This window comes from Oncorhynchus kisutch, linkage group LG26 (genome assembly GCF_002021735.2).
Source record: "Oncorhynchus kisutch isolate 150728-3 linkage group LG26, Okis_V2, whole genome shotgun sequence".
Classification (NCBI taxonomy): domain Eukaryota; kingdom Metazoa; phylum Chordata; class Actinopteri; order Salmoniformes; family Salmonidae; genus Oncorhynchus; species Oncorhynchus kisutch.
The window spans coordinates 24,993,575-25,014,624 of record NC_034199.2 but is presented as its reverse complement, the minus strand read 5'-3'; the positions used below and the strand labels follow the sequence as shown (position 1 = coordinate 25,014,624).

The 21,050-nt window shown below is 41.7% G+C and overlaps 1 protein-coding gene across 1 annotated transcript in view; it reads right to left on the bottom strand.

Moving 5' to 3' along the window:
- The window catches only part of LOC109870944 (nectin-4), a 55,083-nt gene that overhangs the window by 11,658 nt on the left and 22,375 nt on the right, over positions 1-21,050 (bottom strand). The window contains exons 4-5 of the mRNA XM_020461660.2: positions 17,679-17,984; positions 13,879-13,981 (exon numbers count right to left, since the gene is read on the bottom strand). Of these exons, the coding sequence (XP_020317249.1) occupies positions 13,879-13,981; positions 17,679-17,984 (409 nt within the window). The remainder of the gene's footprint in view (positions 1-13,878; positions 13,982-17,678; positions 17,985-21,050) is intronic.

Below are 21,050 nucleotides of genomic sequence, written 5' to 3'. Positions count from 1 at the left end.
GGAACAGTGGGTTAACTGCCTGTTCAGGGGCAGAACGACATATTTGTACCTTGTCAGCTCAGGGATTTGAACTTGCAAACTTCCGGTTACTAGTCCAACGCTCTAACCACTAGGCTACCCTGCCGCCCCAATAATTGTAACAATTGAAATGCTAATCCTTTGCACATGAACGCTCACTCATTCGGGAACAATTGCAATCAATATATATATTTACGCTCAGTGTGTCGTCGGGATCTCTGTTGAAAAGTTTGTTTCTGTTGGAGAGTGAATGAGTGTGAGGATGATACAGTTTGTGAAATTGTGTAATGTGATATTGTACTGTTTAATGAAGGAAACTCCAATTCCTTCAAAAGAAATTCCTTCAAAAGAAAGTCTGGTCTCAGCAGTCTGGTCTCTCATTATAGAATAGATGTTTCGGCGGTTGTCGGTCTTCGCGTTCAATGATACCGAATTCTTAGCTGCAGACTCGTAATTAATATCAAAGACTTGTTCTTATTCTGTCGGTATCGATAGTCTAAGAGTTTAATCACGTGGGATGGTTAAAAGATTCAGCAGTCTGGTCTCAAACCTTGGCCCTCTTGTTATCGAAGTTAGCTGGCTTGCAACCTTTGTCCTCTCGTAATTAAGAGAAACATGCTCTGGTGATTGAAAACGTGGGTGGGGGTTTTATTCGGAAGAGCAGAAAAGGGGCTATCCCAAGACGCCAGACCATAACTGTGCTCATGGGCGGTCCTCTGATTTAGTTAAATTCCAAAGGGAATTGGAGTTTCCTTCATTAACTTCTTGCAACTCCAAACCCGTATCCGGGAGCATAATCATAGCCTCAAGCTCATTACCATAACGCAACGTTTCCTATTCATGAAAATGTCAAATTAAACGAAATAAATATATTGAAACACAAGCTTAGCCTTTTGTTAACAACACTGTCATCTCAGATTTTCAAAATATGCTTTTCAACCAAAGCTACACAAGCATTTGTGTAAGAGTATTGATAGCCTAGCATAGCATTAAGCTTAGCATTCAGCAGGCAACATTTTCACAAAAACAAGAAAAGCATTAAAATAAAATCATTTACCTTTGAAGAACTTCGGATGTTTTCAATGACGAGACTCTTAGTTAGATAGCAAATGTTCATTTTTTCCAAAAATATTATTTGTGTGTGACGAAATAGCTCCGTTTTGTTCATCACGTTTGGCTAAGAAAAAGACCGGAAAATGGAGTCACTTACAACGCCAAACTTTTTTCCAAATTAGCTGCATAATATCGACAGAAACATGGCAAACGTTGTTTAGAATCAATCCTCAAGGTGTTTTTAACATATCTATTCGATGATAAATCATTTGTGGCAGTGGGTTTCTCATCAGAGGCAAACGGAAAAAATACTGCCGCTGGAGATTACGCAATAATTGCGACGGAGGACACCAAGCGACCACCTGGTAGATGTAGTCTATTATGGTCAACCTTCCAATGATATGCCTACAAATACGTCACAATGCTGCAGACACCTTGGAGAAAACGTGGAAAATGTAAGCTGACTCCTAGCTCCTCCACAGCCATATAAGGAGTCATTGCCATGAGGCGGTTTCAAAAAATGCGGCACTTCCTGATTGGATTTTTATCTTGTTTTTTTCTGTAACATCAGTTCTGTGGCACTCACAGACAATATCTGTGTTTTCAGAGTGTTTTCTTTCCAAAGCTGTCAATTATATGCATAGTCGAGCATCTTTTCGTGACAAAATATCTTGTTTAAAACGGGAACGTTTTTCATCCAAAAATTAAAATAGCGCCCCCTAGTTATAAAAGGTTAAACAGTCCAAAATCACATTACACAATTTCAAAAACAGTATCATCCTCACTCATTCATCTTATGCAACAATTAGATGTAAAGCCTCATAACTGAGGCTATTATATAAACAGTGTTATGGTAATGGGGCCGTATTGTCTCCCATGAGTTTCCCAAAATGGTACCAAACGGACCAGTTCGTAGCTGGATTCTTCACTGACCTTTTATATCTTCTCCAGAACATAAATGTTGTTCGGACCTCAAGTTCTGTGAGGTGGAAGAAATTCCTTTGTTCTCTCTATGAAAACTCTCTCTATACTGTGGCCATGAGGAGATAATCTCCTCCAGGAACTTCCGACCTTTCTGACCAGCAGCCTGGTTGTAGGAGACAGAGAGAGGGGGATGGTGCTCGCTGTACCCAAAGAGGGCAACGTCATGACAGGGGGAAAAGAAAGTCAAGTGCGAGTGTTAGTTCACCAAACACATTTTGGAAGAAATGGGAGGTGGGGTGGGGGTGCTGTAGGATTATTTAGAATACACTTTGAAGAGGTAGGGCTTCAGATGTTTTTGGAAGATGGGCTTCAGAGGGAAGCTGGTTCCATCACTGGGGTGCCATGACAGAGAAGAGCTTGGACTGGGATGAACGGGAGCTGTCCTCCTGTAGGGGTGGGAGGGCCAAAAGAACAGATGTGGAAGAACAGAGTAGTATGGTTGGGGTGTAGGGTTTGAGCATAGCCTGAAGATAGGGAGGGGCAGTTCCTGTTGCTGCTCCATAGACAAGTACCATGGTCTTGTAGTGGATGCGAGCTTGGACTGGAAGCCAGTGGAGTGTGCGGAGGAGCGGGTTGAACACCAGGTGGGTTGCAGCCTTCTGGATAAATTGCAGGGGTTTGATGGCACAAGCAGGGAGGCCAGCCAACAGCGAGTTGCTGTAGTCCAGACGGGCGATGACAAGTGCCTGGATTAGGATGTTCTACGGACGTTGTAGAGCATGAACCTGCAGATGCAAGTCACTGCTTTGATATTCGCAGAGAACGATGTTGTGTTTGTGTTCTCCAGGATCATGCCAATGTTCTTTGCACTCTGGGAGGGGAACACCGTGGAGTTGTTAATCGTGATGGAGAGGTCTTGGAGCAGGCAGGCCTTCCCCTGGAGGAAGATCAGCTCTGTCTTGTCGAGGCGGTGGGACGAAATTCCAAGCTGAGATATCTGCCAAATGCGTGTCGCTACCTGGGTGTCATAAGGGGGAAGGGAAAAAGTATGTGTCATCCGCATAGCAATGACAGGAGAGACCATGTTAGGATATGACGGAGACGAGTGATTTGGTGTATAGAGAGAAGAGGGCCTAGAACCGAGCCCTGGGGGACACTAGTAGTGAGAGTATGTGGTGCAGACACAGATCATCTATACGCCACCTGGTAGAAGCGGCCTGCCAGGTAGGATGCAATCCAAATGTATGCAGAGCCCTAGACACCCAGCCCTGAGAGGGTGTCAAAGGCAGTCGAAAGATCAATGAGGGTGAGAACAGATGAGAGAGTCAGCTTTGGCAGTGCGGAGAGCCTCCTTGACACAGAGAAGAGCAGTTTTTGTTTAGTGACCAGTATGGAATCCTTTATTTCTTTCTTTTTTTACCCCTTTTCTCCCCAATTTCATGATATCCAATTGGTAGTTACAGTCTTGTCTCATCGCTGCAACTCTCCCATACGGACTCGGGAGAGGAGAAGGTCGAGAGCCGTACATCCTCCGAAACACAACCCAACCAAGCCGCACTGCTTCTTAACAATGCCCACTTAACACGGAAGACAGACGCACCAATGTGTTGGAGGAAACACAGTACATCTGGCGACCGTTTCAGCATGCACTACGCCCGGCCCGCCACAGGAGTCGCTAGTGCGCGATGGGACAAGGACATCCCTGCCGGCCAAACCCTCCCCTAACCTGGACGACGCTGGTCCAACGGTGCACCGCCCCATTTGTCTCACGGTCGCGGCCGACTGCGACAGAGCCTGGACTCAAACCGAGAATTTGTAGTGGCACAGCTAGCACTGCTTAGACCACTGCGCCGCTCGGGAGGCGAAGTATTGCATCCTGACTGGTTATGGTCAAGAAGATTGTTCTGAGAGAGATGTTCTGTTATATTCACAGACATCATTCAAACAGTTTTAGAAACTTCAGAGTGTTTCCTATCCAATACTAATAATAATATGAACATATAAGCATCTGGGACAGAGTAGGAGGCAGTTCATTCTGGGCACGCTATTCATCCAAAAGTGAAAATGCTGCCCCCTATCCCAAAAAGGTTAAGCAGCGAAAAGGTAGAGAGGAGGTGTGAAAGGATGATCGGTCCCATGGAAATGTAGTTTTCTTCCATTTTCGCACAGCTGCCAACAGCCCTGTTCTGTAAGATCACAATGAGTCACTCAGCCACGGAGCAGGAGTGGAGGGCCGAGCCAGCCGGGAGGAAAGGAGACAGTGTGAGTCAATAGGATGCGGATTGGGAAGAGAGTAGGGTCGAATAGGCAGAATCAGGGGACAGGCGGGAGAATGATTTAGCAGAAGGGAGAGATGATAGGATAGAAGATGAGAGAGAGAGAGCGAAGATTGCGTTTGGCGCATGACCAGGCTTGGTAGTCTTTTTACTGGTGACCAGCCTTGGTTGTGTTTTCAATACTGGTCAGCAGTGTACCAGCATATAATATCCAATATCCAATAATGAACTTTTATTCACCCACAATATGCATTCAGAATGGAATATACGGAATATATGGCATTATTTAGGATGCTTCAGACAGAAGGGTATACTATACTAAATAAATCAAAATATTTATAAATATAAAAATTTTCAAAATAGTGTGCCTTCAAGGGGATTCAACCTCGTACCCTCATAACCCTGAATGTTCCATAGTACCCTACTCTACCTGCTAAATTACCGGTCAGGTGAAACTACAAAATCCTTACAATATTTGTAAGTACGGTGTCCAGTAGAGGTCGGTGTTTGAAATCAGTGGGATCTTGCATTTTGAAAAAGCATGTGTTCAAACTAAGCTTTGGACGCCATTGGCGTACTTGTGATAAAGTAATATGCATCTGCACACTGCTTCGAAGTTAGCTGCTTAGTGATTTCGGCACAAGCCTCAGCTTCAGTATCAAACCTATCATCACAACATAGAACCCTTTGTTTTGTACCTGTAGGTAGGGGAACCCTTTTGAACTCCATTTAGAACCCTCTCATGTAGAACCCTCTGGTTCCAGGTAGAACGAATGACAGGTTCTACAGTTATACTTATAGGATACTTCAGATGTGCTAATGGCACACACTTAAATATTACCTGTCATTGGACAGAAAGTTACAAGCTACTGAGTTGCAGTAAAAAAATATTGTATTTTTACAGTTGAAATCAGGTGTTATTTTGGAAAATTACGTGTTTACCTTACATTCACTGCAGTTTGAAATGTTGATGGGGGCAATGTGCTGGCATGGGCTCATTTTCATATTTCGGGGCAACAATTCTGTTGCATTTGTGCCATTCGTTAGTGGAAGTGTTTTATAGCTTTGTTGATAAAGGTTGAGCATCTCATTTGTCCACTCCCAGTTCTACAATCTTTGCAAGCTCTTGTGACAATGAAGAGCTGCACTGTTAAGAGGTTACTATGCATTGTCCTTTAACTTAATGACAGTTGGTCACTAGGAAGTTCATGTTTAAAACCCTTTCCAGTCAGAGCGTTCTAATTTCGGAATAAAGTTTGATTGTTTAAAGCCTTAACACTACCGTCCAATCACAGATTTTATTTCTGAAAACTGCCATTTACACTTGACAAAATGAGCTAAAAATAGATAATAGGTTTAGGGATTTATGTTCGGCAACTTTTTTTTACTTCAATGAAATGTCCCTGAGCAAATCCTCCATTAGCCTAACTGCCCTAGTAGGTGATTGTCAAATAGTTTATGACAATGTTATCAATAATGTCACTTGAAAGACTAAGTAATTTGGTTAAAAATGTCTGTATTTACAGCGCTGAATAATGTTAGTTGCAATGCTGCTTGAAGAGGCAGCAGGTAGCATTAGCTATTGCTCTAGCTAGCTAGCTATCCTCTCCCTCTGTTTCTGAATGAATGTGTGGCCATTTCTTTCTGGCTGGCAAAATAAGCAAGTTATGTACTGCCATATGTCGATAGCATAGCTTAGTTTGTCACTGGTTTTGGCTAGTAAATATCCTAAACCTAGCCAGCTAGACAATGATTACTGAAAGCTAACAGCGGGGAGAGGGAAGGCGAGGAGAGAATTCACATTAACCGGCTTGCTAATGTTCACACAAATACATTTTTCCACATGTAATTGATGTAATTGATTAAATGTTATTCTATAAAATATTGTAATTGTGTCAATATGTTGTGAATACTGTAGAAAAAAATCTCTGAATATAGCTAGCTACCATGTAAAAGATGTCTAGCTATGCTCCAACTTCAGTCCATCAGGTTTTCTGATATGGTTGTTCTACTATTGTACTGTTATTGTACTTAGGTAGTTCGCTAGCTAGATGACTAAAATGACTAAATCCTAATTTAGTTAGATAGGATGTCATATTTTGTGTTTGTTCCACTATCACTGTCTATGATCAGCTGATGACTTATCCATCATGATCACCCACCACACATCCATGTGAAGGATGAACCTATCTAGACAAGTGTGAAATTGTTTGCTGTAAATCATTCTGGTTAGTGTACAGCCCTTCAGTGACACAAAAAGTTGTTATAGTAATGTTTTTTTAGTGCCTTCAGAAAGTGTTCATACCGCTTGACTTATTCCACATTTGTTGTGTTACAGCCTGAATTCAAAATGGATGAAATCATTTTTTTTCACCCATCTACATACCCCCATAACGACAAAGTGAAAACATGTTTGGGGAAATTTTTGCACATTTATTGAAAAGGAGAAACAGAAATCTCAGTCAATACTTTGTAGAAGCACCTTTGGCAAGGACTACAGCTGTGATTCTTTCTGGGCTTGTCTCTAAGACCTTTCCACACCTGGACTGTGCAACATTTGCCCATTATTCTTCAAGGTCTGTCAAATTGGTTGTTGATCATTGCTACACAACCATTTTCAGGTCTTGCCATAGATTGAAAGTAGATTTTATGTCAAAACTAACTCGGCCACTCAGGAACATTTACAATCTTCTTGGTAATAAACTCCAGTGTAGATTTAGCCTTGTGTTTAAGCTTATTATCCTGTTGAAAGGGGAATTCATCTCCTAGTATCTGGTGGAAAGCAAACTGAACCAGGTCTTCCTCTAGAATTTTGCCTGTGCTAAGCTCCATACCGTTATTTTTTTTATTCAGTAAGCCCAGTGTGTTATAACCGGGCGTAGATTTAGAGTAAGTCCCGAACAGAACAGTCCCTGCGGAGGGTAAATCCCAGAAAGGTCTGTCCCGAACAGAACAGTCCCTGCGGAGGGTAGGTCCTTGGAAGGGTAAGTCCCGAACAGGGTGGTCCTGCTGAGGGTAAATCCAGAGTGGGGTAGGCTAGACCCGTAAGGTGGGGGGGTGAAAGCGCAGCCGCAGTGGCCGTAAGGCCGTAGTGTGCGTGTGTATCTATGGATATATTGGCGTGCTTGTGTACTAGTACGGTAGGTTGTAGAGTAGTAGTCCATGTAGAAGGACAAAGGAAGGAAGTGCATATGGTGGAGAACAGGAGATTTCTGAAAAATGAAACATTGTACATTGTCAGTGAGTGGGAATTGTCAGTGAGTGGGAATGGGGGTGGCGATAGAAGTTTGCCTATAAGTTCTCGAGGAGACCCTCCTCCATGGTTGGAAAAGTGATAGAATATTGGAACATTTTTAAAAGTGATGTGTGTATTATCATTATCAATAAGGAGAGAGGTTGGTTTATGCCCTATTGGGGTGGGGAACAGTAACAGATTATGTGGAAATAGGAAGACAACTGTGAATAATTTTGGTTGTGTGTGTTGTCAACAACAGTGATAGTAGAGGCATGACACTGGTATAACTTCTCTAGGATAGGGGGCAGCATTTGAAATTTTGGATAAAAAGCGTGCCCAAATTAAACTGCCTGCTACTCATGCCCAGATGCTAAGATATGCATATTATTAGTAGATTTGGATAGAAAACACTCTGAAGTTTCTAAAACGGTTTGAATCATGTCTGTGACTATAACAGAACTTATTTGGCAGGCGAAACCCAGAGGACAAACCATTCAGATTTTTTTTTTAGGTAACTCTTTTCAATGGGTTTTCATTGGGAATTCAGATTTCTAAGGGACCTTCTTGCAGTTCCTATATCTTCCACTGGATGTCAACAGTCTTTAGAAATTGGTTGAGGTTTTTCCTCTGAGAAATGTTCAGAATGAGGGCAGAGAGAATTGTACTCTTTGTTAGAGGCGCGTGACCTGAAAGATAGCTACACTTTGTTTTCCTCCGGTATTGAACACAGATCATCCCGTTTTCAATTCTATTGATTATTTACGTAAAAAAAATACCTAAAGTTGTATTACAAAAGTAGTTTGAAATGTTGGGACAAAGCTTACAGGTAACTTCTGTCGTCATTTTGCTTGAGTTGGAACCAGTGTTTTTCTGGATCAAACGCGCAAAATAAATTGACATTTTGGATATATATTGACGGAATTAATCGAACAAAAGGACCACTTGTGATGTTTATGGGACATATTGGAGTGCCAACAGAAGAAGCTCATCAAAGGTAAGGTATGAATTATATCTTTATTTCTGCGTTTTGTGTCGCGCCTGGAGGGTTGAAATATGATGGTCTGTGTTTGTTTGTTTGGGTGCTATCCTCAGATAATAGCATCTTTTGCTTTCACCGTAAAGCATTTTTGAAATCTGATGCGTTGGCTGGATTCACAACAAGTGTAGCTTTAATTTGGTATATTGAATGTGTGATTTCATGGAAGTTTAATTTTTATTGTAATTTATTTGAATTTGACACTCTGCATTTTCACTGGATGTTGGCCAGTTGGGACGCTACCGTCCCACAAAACCCAGAGAGGATAAGACATTAGGTCTCCTGTATTCTCCAGTTTCATCACAGCGCTTGATGTTTTTTTCAACTGCACTTGAAGCAACTTTCAAAGTTCTTGAAACTTTCCGTATTGACTGACCTTCACGTCTTAAAGTAATGATGGAGGGCATTGAGAGTGAAATCTAATTATTCTCACTGTGCAGTGCAGGTAGTCACTGTTACCCATATCCCAGGAACCAGTAATGAATTCAAGAGAAAGAAAATGTATATAAAGCGGAGAGCGGACAACAAATACATTCGGCAGTGAAAAGCCACTGAACCTTGTCACCAAATGCGGCAAATATGGCGAGAAACTTTATGGTGGTGCCTGAGCCCTCTGCACTGACTCCTTCCGGGGTAAGTGCGGCTGTGCAGACATTTTCTTCACTGACTAGTGAGAAACAGCAAGCACTCCTGAAAGCAGCCGGAGTTGGGAGTAACACATAGCGGAATTTGGCCGCCGTCAAATTGGCAAAATTTACAATAGAAAATCATTTGATTAGCAGGGTAACGGGCAGAATAGAAAGTTATACAACTCCTACCCATGTCTCTGACCATAGGTCCAGTAATAATTTTACATTGCGACGGTTGGGGAAGTCAAATGCGAAATGCCAGGGAAATGGATTCTAAACGGTAACAAGTTACAATTGGCACGACAAAACACTCCTTGCGAGCTCAGAAAACCTTGCGCATTTTTTATTTCGTGAGACACTTTATTACATCTTATTCTGAAATAGCTTTATAGAATTGGCGAATAGGAGGAGGGGTCCTCTAGAGAAATTACCTGAGTTAATATTGTGAGTAATTGTTTGTAGCACAGCCATTTTCAGGTCTCTCCAGAGATGTTCGATCAGGTTAAAGTCTGGGCTCTGGCTGGGCCACTCAAAGACATTCAGAGACTTGTCCCGAAGCCACTCCTGCGTTGTCTTGGGTGTGTGTTTAGGGTTGTTGTCCTGTTGGAAGGTGAACCTTCACCCCAGTCTGAGGTCCTGAGCACTCTGGATCAGGTTTTCATCAAGATCTCTCTGTACTTTGCTCCGTTCATCTTTGCCACAACCCTGACTAGTCTCCCAGTCCCTGATGCTAAACAACAACCCCACAGCATGAAGCTGCCACCACCATGCTTCACCGTAGGGATGGTGCCAGATTTCCTCCAGACGTGACTGGAGTTTGGCATTCAGGCCAAAGAGTTCAATCTTGGTTTCATCAGACCAGAGAATGTTGTTTCTCATGGTCAGGTGCCTTTTGGAAAACTCAAAGTGGCCTGTCATGTGCCTTTTACTGAGGAGTGGCTTCCGTCTGGCCACTCTACCATAAAGGCCTGAGTGGTGGTGTGCGGCAGAGATGGTTGTCCTTCTGGAAGGTTCTCCCATCTCCACAGAGAAACTCTGGAGCTCTGTCAGAGTGACCTATGGGCCTAGAAGTAGTAGTTAATGTGTTATGGGTTAGATGGAATGATTTATGTGCAAATGTATTTGTGGCCGGAGAGGGCCCATCTCTGAAACTAGTGGACTGCGGCAGGCTGGAAGAATGTGCACTTCCTAATTTCAAGGCTTCTCCTGACTGATAGGAAGACCAGGAGATGTGTGGGGGAGTACCAAAGATTCTGCACTTGGTCTGTGACAATAACACCAAATGCCTAGCCACAGAGATGCATTGCACATCTTAGACTCAGGAGGGGGAAGGGTTTGTATTAGTATTATATTAGTCGACTGCACATAGTACGCAAATAGAGGGAGAAGTGACGGTGATATGGCGTGGGAACACCTGCTAACTGACGGGGAAGACTGGATGATGTGATTTTATTTTAGGGCTTTCATTTTTGTGGACCCCAGCAGAACAGTATCCCGAAGGTATAGAGTCAGGCTAAGGAAGGTGGGCATCGTCATGGTATCACACTTCGGTTTTTGCTATATATGAATATGCATAGTATAAGGCATTACTAATACTTGTCATATTTTGTGTTTTCCTGTTCATTTCAAGACTTTTGCTATCACTCTCTTAGGAACCCGAAGGGAGAGAAAGGCACAAGCTCCAGCTGAAATTCATTATCAGTTGTACAACAGGAAGGGTAATGGCAGATAGGGGGGTGGGGGGTAAGAGTGTGTATAGTGTGATTATAAGTTTGAGACCAGGGCCTTAAGCCATGGAAGAATATTACATAGTCAGAGGCCATAAGTCTTGGAGGTATAAACATACAAATCCATTGAGAATATTAATCATGTTTTCTCTTCTGTTCATTTATAAGTAATTTCAAAGTTTATATAATTTTGAACAGTATGGAGCTACTATTAAAAAAAGAGGGACTGTTGTATTCTAGCTTGAAATATAGTTATTCATGTTATCATACTAAACGTATTGATTACTTCACATGTATAAGGAATGTATATGTCGGGGTCAATGAATAACAACTTTAATATGTCCATACTCAAAAACAGCAGCTCCTTGCTGTATTCGTTGAGTCTCTCTCTAGTCATGGGTTTAAAAGTTTTCAAATCTCACATGATCAATTTTGCTGTGCGTTCGAGGCTTCTTTTTACAGTCTAAGGCGTGAGAAAACTGCAGACACAGTGATCTGAATGGTCAGCGGTACGCCTATAGGTGCACTTGATTTGCTCTCTGGACTTGCTTGGTAGGCAGAGTTTTACCTTCAAACATATGAAATAGTTCAAAATGGGAACACTTTGCCTTCTCAACGCTAGGGCCACTAAATCAAATGCACTTACCACCAACAGCATGAAATGAAAAAATAAACATTGGATTGCAAGAGTGTGCAAAGCTGTCACCAAGGCAAAGGGTGGCTACCTCAAATCTAAAATATATTTTGATTTGTTTAACACTTATTTGGTTACTACACAACTCCATTGTGTTTTTTCATAGTTTTGATGTCTTCACTATTATTCGACAATGCAGAACGTAGTACAAATAAAGAAAAACCCTGGAATGAGTATGTGTCCAAACTTTTGACTGACACTGTATGTACAGTATATATGTATATACACATACAAAAATATATATATATATGGGGGATTGAAAATTATTTAGACAATTATATTGATGGAAGCTTCAATTTAACTTCAATATTAAAGATGATCTACCCCCCCACCATTTATTGATATATTTTTTTAAAGATACAGGTGTCCTTCCTAACTTCGTTGCCGGAGAGTGAGGAAACCGCTCAAGGATTTCATCATGAGGACAATGGGGACTTTACAACAGTTACATAGCTTAATGTCTGTGATAGGAGATGGATGGATGGATCAACAACATTGTAGTTACTCCACAATACAAACCTAATTGACAGAGTGAAAAGAAGGAAGTCTATACAGAATACAAATATTCCAAAACATGCATCCTGTTTGCAATAAGGACCTAAAGTAATACCTAAAAAAATGTGGCAAAGCAATTCACTTTTTGTCCTGTATACAAAGTGTTATTGGATTTGCCCCAAACATACAACACATTACTGAGTACCACTCTCCGTATTTTTAAGCAGAGTTGTGGCTGCATCATGTTATGAGTATGCTTGTAATCGTTAAGGACTGGATAAAAAAGAAACCGAATGGAGCTAAGCACAGGCTAAATCCTAGAGGTAAAAACCTGGTTCAGTCTGCTTTCTACCAAACACTGGGAGATGAATTAATCTTTCAGCAGCACAATTACCTCAAACACAAGGCAAATCTCCACTAGAGTTACTTACCAAGAAGACAAGCCAAGATAAAGTTTTGACTTAAATCTACTTGAAAATCTATGGCCAGAATGTGAAAATAGTTGTCTAGCAATGATAAATAACCAATTTGAGCTTAAACAATTTATAAATTGGCTTCCTATTTCGCAACAAAGCATCCTTCACTCATGCTGCCAAACATACCCTTGTAAAACTGACCATCCTACCAATCCTCGACTTTGGCGACGTCATTTACAAAATAGCCTCCAATACCCTACTCAACAAATTGGATGCAGTCTATCACAGTGCAATCCGTTTTATCACCAAAGCCCCATATACTACCCACCATTGTGACCTGTACGCTCTCGTTGGCTGGCCCTCGCTTCATACTCGTCGCCAAACCCACTGGCTCGATGTCATCTACAAGACCCTGCTAGGTAAAGTCCCCCCTTATCTCAGCTCGCTGGTCACCATAGCATCTCCCACCTGTAGCACACACTCCAGCAGGTATATCTCTCTAGTCACCCCCAAAACCAATTCTTTCTTTGGCCGCCTCTCCTTCCAGTTCTCTGCTGCCAATGACTGGAACGAACTACAAAAATCTCTGAAACTGGAAACACTTATCTCCCTCACTAGCTTTAAGCACCAACTGTCAGAGCAGCTCACAGATTACTGCACCTGTAAATAGCCCACCTATAATTTAGCCCAAACAACTACCTCTTTCCCAACTGTATTTAATTTTAATTTATTTTGCTCCTTTGCACCCCATTATTTTTATTTCTACTTTGCACATTCTTCCATTGCAAAACTACCATTCCAGTATTTTACTTGCTATATTGTATTTACTTTGCCATCATGGCCTTTTTGCCTTTACCTCCCTTCTCACCTCATTTGCTCACATTGTATATAGACTTGTTTATACTGCATTATTGACTGTATGTTTGTTTTTACTCCATGTGTAACTCTGTCGTTTTATCTGTCGAACTGCTTTGCTTTATCTTGGCCAGGTCGCAATTGTAAATGAGAACTTGTTCTCAACTTGCCTACCTGGTTAAATAAAGGTAAAATAAAAAAAATAAACAATAATGGGCAAATGCCCTAGATACTTAACCCAGAAAGACTCACAGCTTTAATTACTGCCGAGGTGATTCTAACATGTACTGACTAAGGGGTGGAAAAACGTAAATAAGATATTTATGCATTTCATTTTCAATAAATTTGCAAAAATGACTAAAACCATGTTTTCACTTTATCATTATGGGGTATTGTGTGCAGAAGAACATAAATACATTTAATCCATTTTGAATTCATGCTGTAACAACAAGATGAGGAATAAGTCAAGGCTTCTGAATACCTTCTAAAGGCACTGTAGGTGTGTGAAAGCATAGGCTACCTGGTCCAGGTGTAGATGGCTTTTGGGTTGCTGTCTGCTACACATAGGAACACTGTGGCTGGGGTGGCCTCACTAAGAGTAATGTTCACTGTCTGAGGTGGATCTATGGAGAGGGAGAGAGAGAGGCATGAGTGTCTGTTATGCAAATTGATGGAAAGTGGTGTTGGGGGAAAAAACATACAACATTACAAAACCCATGTACACAAACAAATGTGCATTTAAAATTGGCAACACATACATTTCTTTCCACAGGGACGTGGGGTGAGACAGGGATGCCTTATTTACAGTTGAAAGTTGACATACACCTTAGACAAATACATTTAAACTCAGTTTTTCACAATTCCTGACATTTAATCCTAGTAAAAATTCCCTGTCTTAGGTAAATTAGGATCACCACATTATTTTAAGAATGTGAAATGTCAGAATAATAGTAGAGAGAAAGATTTCTTTCATCACATTCCCAATGGGTCAGACGTTTACATACACTCAATTAGTATTTGGTAGCATTGCCTTTAAATTGTTTAACTTCTCCCTCATGATGCCATCTATTGTGTGAAGTGCACCAGTCCCTCCTGCAGCAAAGCACCCCCACAACATGATGCAGCCACCCATGTGCTTCATGGTTGGGATGGTGTTCTTCGGCTTGCAAGCATCCCCCTTTATCTTACCAACATTACGATGGTCATAATGGCCAAACAATTCTATTTTGTTTCATCAGACGAGAGGACATTACCCCAAAAAGTACGATATTTGTCCCCATGTGCAGTTGCAAACCGTAGTCTGGCTTTTTAATGGCGGTTTTGGAGTAGTGGCTTCTTCCTTGCTAAGCGGCCTTTCAGGTTATGTCGATATAGGACTCGTTTTACTGTGGATATAGATACTTTTGTACCGGTTTCCTCCAGCATCTTCACAAGGTCCTTTGCTGTTGTTCTGGGATTGATTTGCACTTGCCTCACCAAAGTATGTTCATCTCTAGGAGACAGAACACGTCTCCTTCCTGAGCGGTATGACGGCTGCGTGGTCCAATGGTGTTTATACTTGCGTACTATTGTTTGTACAGATGAATGTGGTAGCTTCAGGCATTTGGAAATTGCTCCCAAGGATGAACCAGACTTGTGGAGGTCTACAATTATTTTTCTGAGGTCTTGGCTGATTTCTTTAGATTTTCCCATGATGTCAAGCAAAGAGGCACTGAGTTTGAAGGTAGGCCTTGAAATACATCCACATCCACAGGTACACCTCAAATGATGTTGTAAACTTCCAATTTCAACTGTACATAAGTATTCAGACCCTTTGCTATGAGACTCGAAATTGAGCTCAGGAGCATCCTTGTTCCATTGATCATCCTTGAGATGTTTCTACAACTTGGAGTCCACCTGTGGTAAATCCAATTGATTGGACATGATTTGTTAAGGCACATACCTGTCTATATAAGGTCCCACAGTTGACAGTGCAAGTAAGAGCAAAAACCAAGCCATGACGTCGAAGGAATTATCCGTAGAGCTCCGAGACAGGACTGTGTCGAGGCACAGATCTGGGGAGGGGCAAAAAAAATGCCTGCTGTATTGAAGGTCTGCAAGAACACAGTGGTCTCCATCATTCTTAAATAGAAGGAATTTGAAACCACCAAGACTCTTCGTAGAGCTGGCCACCCAGCCAAACTGAGCATTGGGGGAGAAGGGCCTTGGTCAGGGAGGTGACCAAGAACCCGATGGTCACTCTTACAAAGCTCTAGAGTTCCTCTGTGGAGATGTTAGAACCTTCCAGAAGGACAACCATCAGCACTCCACCAATCAGGCCTTTATGGTAGAGTGGCCAAACAGAAGCAACTCATCAGTGAAAGGCACATGACAGCCCACTTGGAGTTTTCCAAAAGACACCTAAACAAGATTCTCTGGTCTGATGAAACCAAGATTGAACTCTATGGCCTGAATGTCAAGCATCACGTCTGGAGGAACCTGGCACCATCCCTATGGTTAAGCATGGTGGTGGCAGCATTATGATGGGGGGATGACTAGTCAGGATCGGGGGAAAGATGAAGGGAGCAAAGTAGAGGGATCCTTGATGAAAACCTGCTCCAGAGCGCTCGGGACCTCAGATTGGGGCGAAGGTTCGCCTTCCTACAGGACAACGACCCTAAGAAAACAGCCAAAACAACGCAGGAGTGGCTTTGGGACAAGTCTCTGAATGTCATTGAGTGGCCAAGCCAGAGCCCGGACTTGAACCCGATCTAACATCTCTGGAGACACCTGAAAATAGCTGTGCAGTGACTCTTCCCCATCCAACCTGACAGCTTGAGAGGGTCTGCAGAGAAGAATGGGTGTAACTCCAAAATACACGTGTGCCAAGGTTGTATCATCATATCCAAGAATACTTAACAGCTGTAATCAATACCAAAGGTACTTCAAGAAAGTACTGAGTAAAGGATCTGAATACTTAAGTAAATGTGATATTTAATTATTTTTGTAAATTTGCAAACATTTCTAAAAACCAGTTTTTCCTTTTTCATTATGGGGTATTGTGTATAGATTGATTAGGGGAAAAATGTATACATTATAGAATAAGGCTGTAACATAACAAAATGTGGAAAAAGTAACAGGGTCTGAATACTTTCCGAATGCACTGTGTATATCAAGGAATTGGTGAGGACACTAGAACAGTCTGCAGCACCCGGGCTCACCCTACTAGAATCTGAAGTTAAATGTCTACTGTTTTCTGATGATCTGGTGCTTTTGTCCACAACCAAGGATGGCCTAGAGCATCACCTATATGTTCTGCATAGATTCAGTCAGACCTGGGCCCTGACAGTGAATCTCAGTAAGACAAAAATAATGTTCCAGTTGCCAGGACCACAAATACAGACACCACAATCTATACACACACCTAAAAAACTATACATACCTCGGCTTAAACATTACCGCCACTAGTAACTTCCACAAAGCTGTGAACGATCTGAGAGACAAGGCAAGAAGGGCCATCTATGCCATTAAAAGGAACATAAAATTCGACATCCCAATTAGGAACTGGCAAAAAATACTTGAATCAGTTGTAGAACCCATTGCCATTCATGGTTGTGAGATCTGTGGTCTGCTCACCAACCAAGAATTCACAAAATTGAGAATCTGCATGCAGAATCCTGCAAAAATATCCTCAGTGTACAACATAAAACACCAAATAATGCATGCAGAGCAGAATTAGGCAGATATCCGCTAAATATCTAAATCCAAAAAAGCCGTTAAATTCTACAACTACCTAAAAGGAAGCGATTCCCAAACCTTCCATAACAAAGCAATCACCTACAGAGAGATGAAGCTGGAGAAGAATCCCCTAAGCTAGCTGGTCATGGGGCTCGGTTCACAAACACAAACAGCCCCCACAGAGCCCCAAGAAAGCAACACAATTAAATCATGAAAAAACTACTTGACACATTGGAAAGAACTAACAAAATAACAGAGCAAACTAGAATGATATTTGGCCCTAAACAAGAAGTACACAGTGACAGAATACCTGACCACTGTGACTGACCCCAAATTAGCGAAAGCCTTGACTATGTACAGACTCAGTGAGCATAGCCTTGCTATTGAAAAAGGCAGCCATAGGCAGACCTGGCTCTCAAGAGAAGACACTGCCCACAAAAAGAGGTAGAAACTGAGTTGCACTTCCTAACCTCCTGCCAAATGTGGTCAGGGCAGAAGCCACAGAACAGGCTCCATGGGTAGAGTAGAGGCCTACCACCCACACCCACACGTTAGAGGTGCTACTAGGCCCACAGCCAGTGAAGGCAGAGAGTTCATACTTACAGTTGATGTTGATTGTGTAGGCCAGGGTCCTCTCTGTTGCCAGGGCAGACTGGTTGACCACACACTGAACCTGCTGCTGATTGGCTGCTCTGGTTGGCACCCCGAGCAGGTGGCTGACAACCGTGGTGGTGCCGTTGGCGTGCTGGGTGGAGTTGGTCACCGTCCTCACCAAACTGCCGAATGCATCCGTGTTCCACCTCACTTCTGCCTGTGGCTTGGCACCAGCAGCCAAACAGGATGCCAAGACAACCTCATTCTCTCCAATGACAGGAGGGACATCGACTGTAACACTCATCACTGGAGGTACTATGACCAGCAAACAAACAAATAGAGAACAGAAAATATGAACTAGTTGTAAATTTCAGTGAAAAAACAAACACACAGCCAGTCATGTGAAACGTATTCAAATGCTCATGTTGCAATAAGCATCATTAGTATCTACACATTTACTGTACAGCAAATCCTGTTTAAACTCACCCTCTGGTGTGAGGTACCGGCACCGGAGGTATTAAGTTTCACAGGGTGGTGAAAGTGAAAGGTGATGAGCTTGATGCTGCTTTCTAATAAATATCAAGGATCTTATTCTGGTGAAATGATAATCAATGCTTGTCTGCCTTTTTACAAATATTCCCGCTCTTATCCATAATAATCTCATCATGCACACTAGACATCCCTCACAATATCTGCGAGCTAGAGGGCAAATGATAAGACCAGAGTAGGTACATTTTAACACAACAGTTTTCTGACAAAACTATCAGTAGAGTTGAAAATGCGATGGAAACAAATGTAACTTTTGATGTTTATTCAATACATGAAAATTTAAGCGAAAAAGTACATTTTGTGTGCACTGTCATCATCATGCACTGATTTTTATTTGCAACATGCCAATTTGGTGGAAACACACCACTGGTGGGAAAATTTGCATATTTTATAGGGATTCTAAAATATTCACATGAAAATCTGTCGCCAATTGGATGGAAACCTAAAACTATAGAGACACAAAAAGCATGTTTCATTTCCACAGAAAAGTACAAAACACTAAACCTGTAACACATTCTTCTTCTGAGAACTGAAGTCTATTCCATGCAAGAAATTGCCAAGAAACTGAAGATCTCGTACAACACTGTGTACTACTCCCTTCTCAGAACAGCACAAACTGGCCCTAACCAGAATAGAAAGAGGAGTGGGAGGCCTGAGCAAGAGGACAAGTACATTAGAGTGTCTAGTTTGAGGAACAGACGTCTCACAAGTCCTCAACAGGCAGCTTCATTAAATAGTACCCATAAAACACCAGTCCAAACGTCAACAGTGAAGAGGTGACTCTGGGATGCTGTGGTTCTAATTTACTTGTCCTCTTGCTCAGTTCTGCACCGGGGCCTCCCACTCCTCTTTCTATTCTGGTTAGCTTCTGATAGGCTTATTGACATCATTTGAGTCAATTGATTGCAAGGCCTACCTTCAAACTCAGTGCCTCTTTGCTTGACATTATGAGAAAATCAAAAGAAATTAGCCAAGACCGCACAATTTTTTTCGTAGACCTCCACAAGTCTGGTTCATCCTTGGGAGCAATTTCCAAGGTACCACGTTCATCTGTACAAACAATAGTATGCAAGTATACACACCATGGGACCACGCAGCCATCATACCGCTCAGGAAGGAGACTATGCTGGCCCAATTGTGCGCCGCCCTATGGGACTCCCAATCACAGCCGGATGGGATTCAGCCTGGATTCGAATCAGGGACTGTGGTGTCGCCTCTTGCACTGAGATGCAGTGCCTTAGACCGCTGCGCCACTCGGGAGTAAAAGGTCTTAATACTTATGTAAATGTGAAATTTCCGTTGTGTGTAAATTGATGAGGGAGAAAAAAAACTATTGAATCCATTTTAGAATAAGGCTGTAACTTAACAAAATGTGGAAAAATTAAAGGGGTCTGAATACTTTCTGAATGCACTTTATATGTACATATCGGTATCAATGACCGCATACTCCTGCACATCAACTCGGTACTGGTGCCCCGGGAATATAGCCAAGTTATTGTTACTCATTGTGCATTTATCATTATTACGTGTTAACACTTTTCTATTATTTATCTATTTTATTTTTCTCTGTATTGTTGGGAAGTAAGCATTTCACTGTTACTTCGTAACCAACAGGTGTAGACTGTGCCAAATAAAATAGGATCTTATCTAAAAGTATAGAATTCTACTGTATTCAGCAATTCTATACCTAAACTGACCTTTCTACAATTTTGATTCAGTAAGTATCAGTTTTGAACTGAGAGATTCAGTCATAGTTAAATGTCAAGTCATTTCAAAAGTAAGTGAGTGTTGCATTGTGAAAGCAGATACTTATACTTGGAAATGTATTCTAAGTGAAAGAGTGATTTGGTGCAGTGAACAAATTATTTTGTGTATTTGTTTGTCAATTAAAAATAGACTTTTGCAACATAAGCCATTTTGATGATCTGTTTAGATTTTTTTGCTAATAGTTTATACCTGAAAATTGCACCAAAGTGATAGAAAGAAATAGGTATGCAAATTCGGTTTTGGATGACAGGCTAGTCAAATACTGTATTGAATATTATATTTACTATCTACTATTCAGCACTTCAAAAATAACAGTTTTGTAATGTGTATCTTGTATCTTTTGCAGTGAGCCTATCATTATCTGTTGTATTGGTGACAAAACAAAATGTTCCCATGATATTTCATAGAAAACTTAAGATTTTGCATGAATGACTCGGGGGTAAAAGTTGTGTTCAATAAAAATAAATAAAAAGGTTCTGATCATAAGATAGGGAGCATTACAAGTGTCATCACCTTACAGTTTTAAACTTATGACTTTTGAAGAAATACTACTTACAGTTGAAAATTGTATATTAATATATGCTGTTTAGTAGACACTTTTATCCAAAGTGACTGACAGTCAAGCAAAAATAGTTTGCTCCTAAGATTAAGTTAACGTGGCCGTGGCTTGCTACATAAACGCAGGCAGACAGGCGTCAAGGCATTCAGTCACTGTTCGATTGAACGTTAGAATGGGCAAAATGAGTGACCTAAGCAACTTTGAGGGTGGTATGATCGGCGGTGCCAGGAACGCCGGTTCCAATATCTCAGAAACTGCTGGCCTCCTGGGCTTTTCACGCAAGACGGTGTCTAGTGTTTACCGAGAATGGTGCGACCAACAAAAAAAAAACAGCCCATAGCAGTCCAGTGGGAGAAAACAGCTCGTTGATGAGAGGTCGAAGGAGAATGACAAGAATCCTACAAGCTAACAGGCGGGCCACAAACAAGCAAATAACGGCGCAGTACAACGCACCACTCATCAGTCCTCGTCACGGATGGGGTACTGTAGCAGACGACCACACCCGA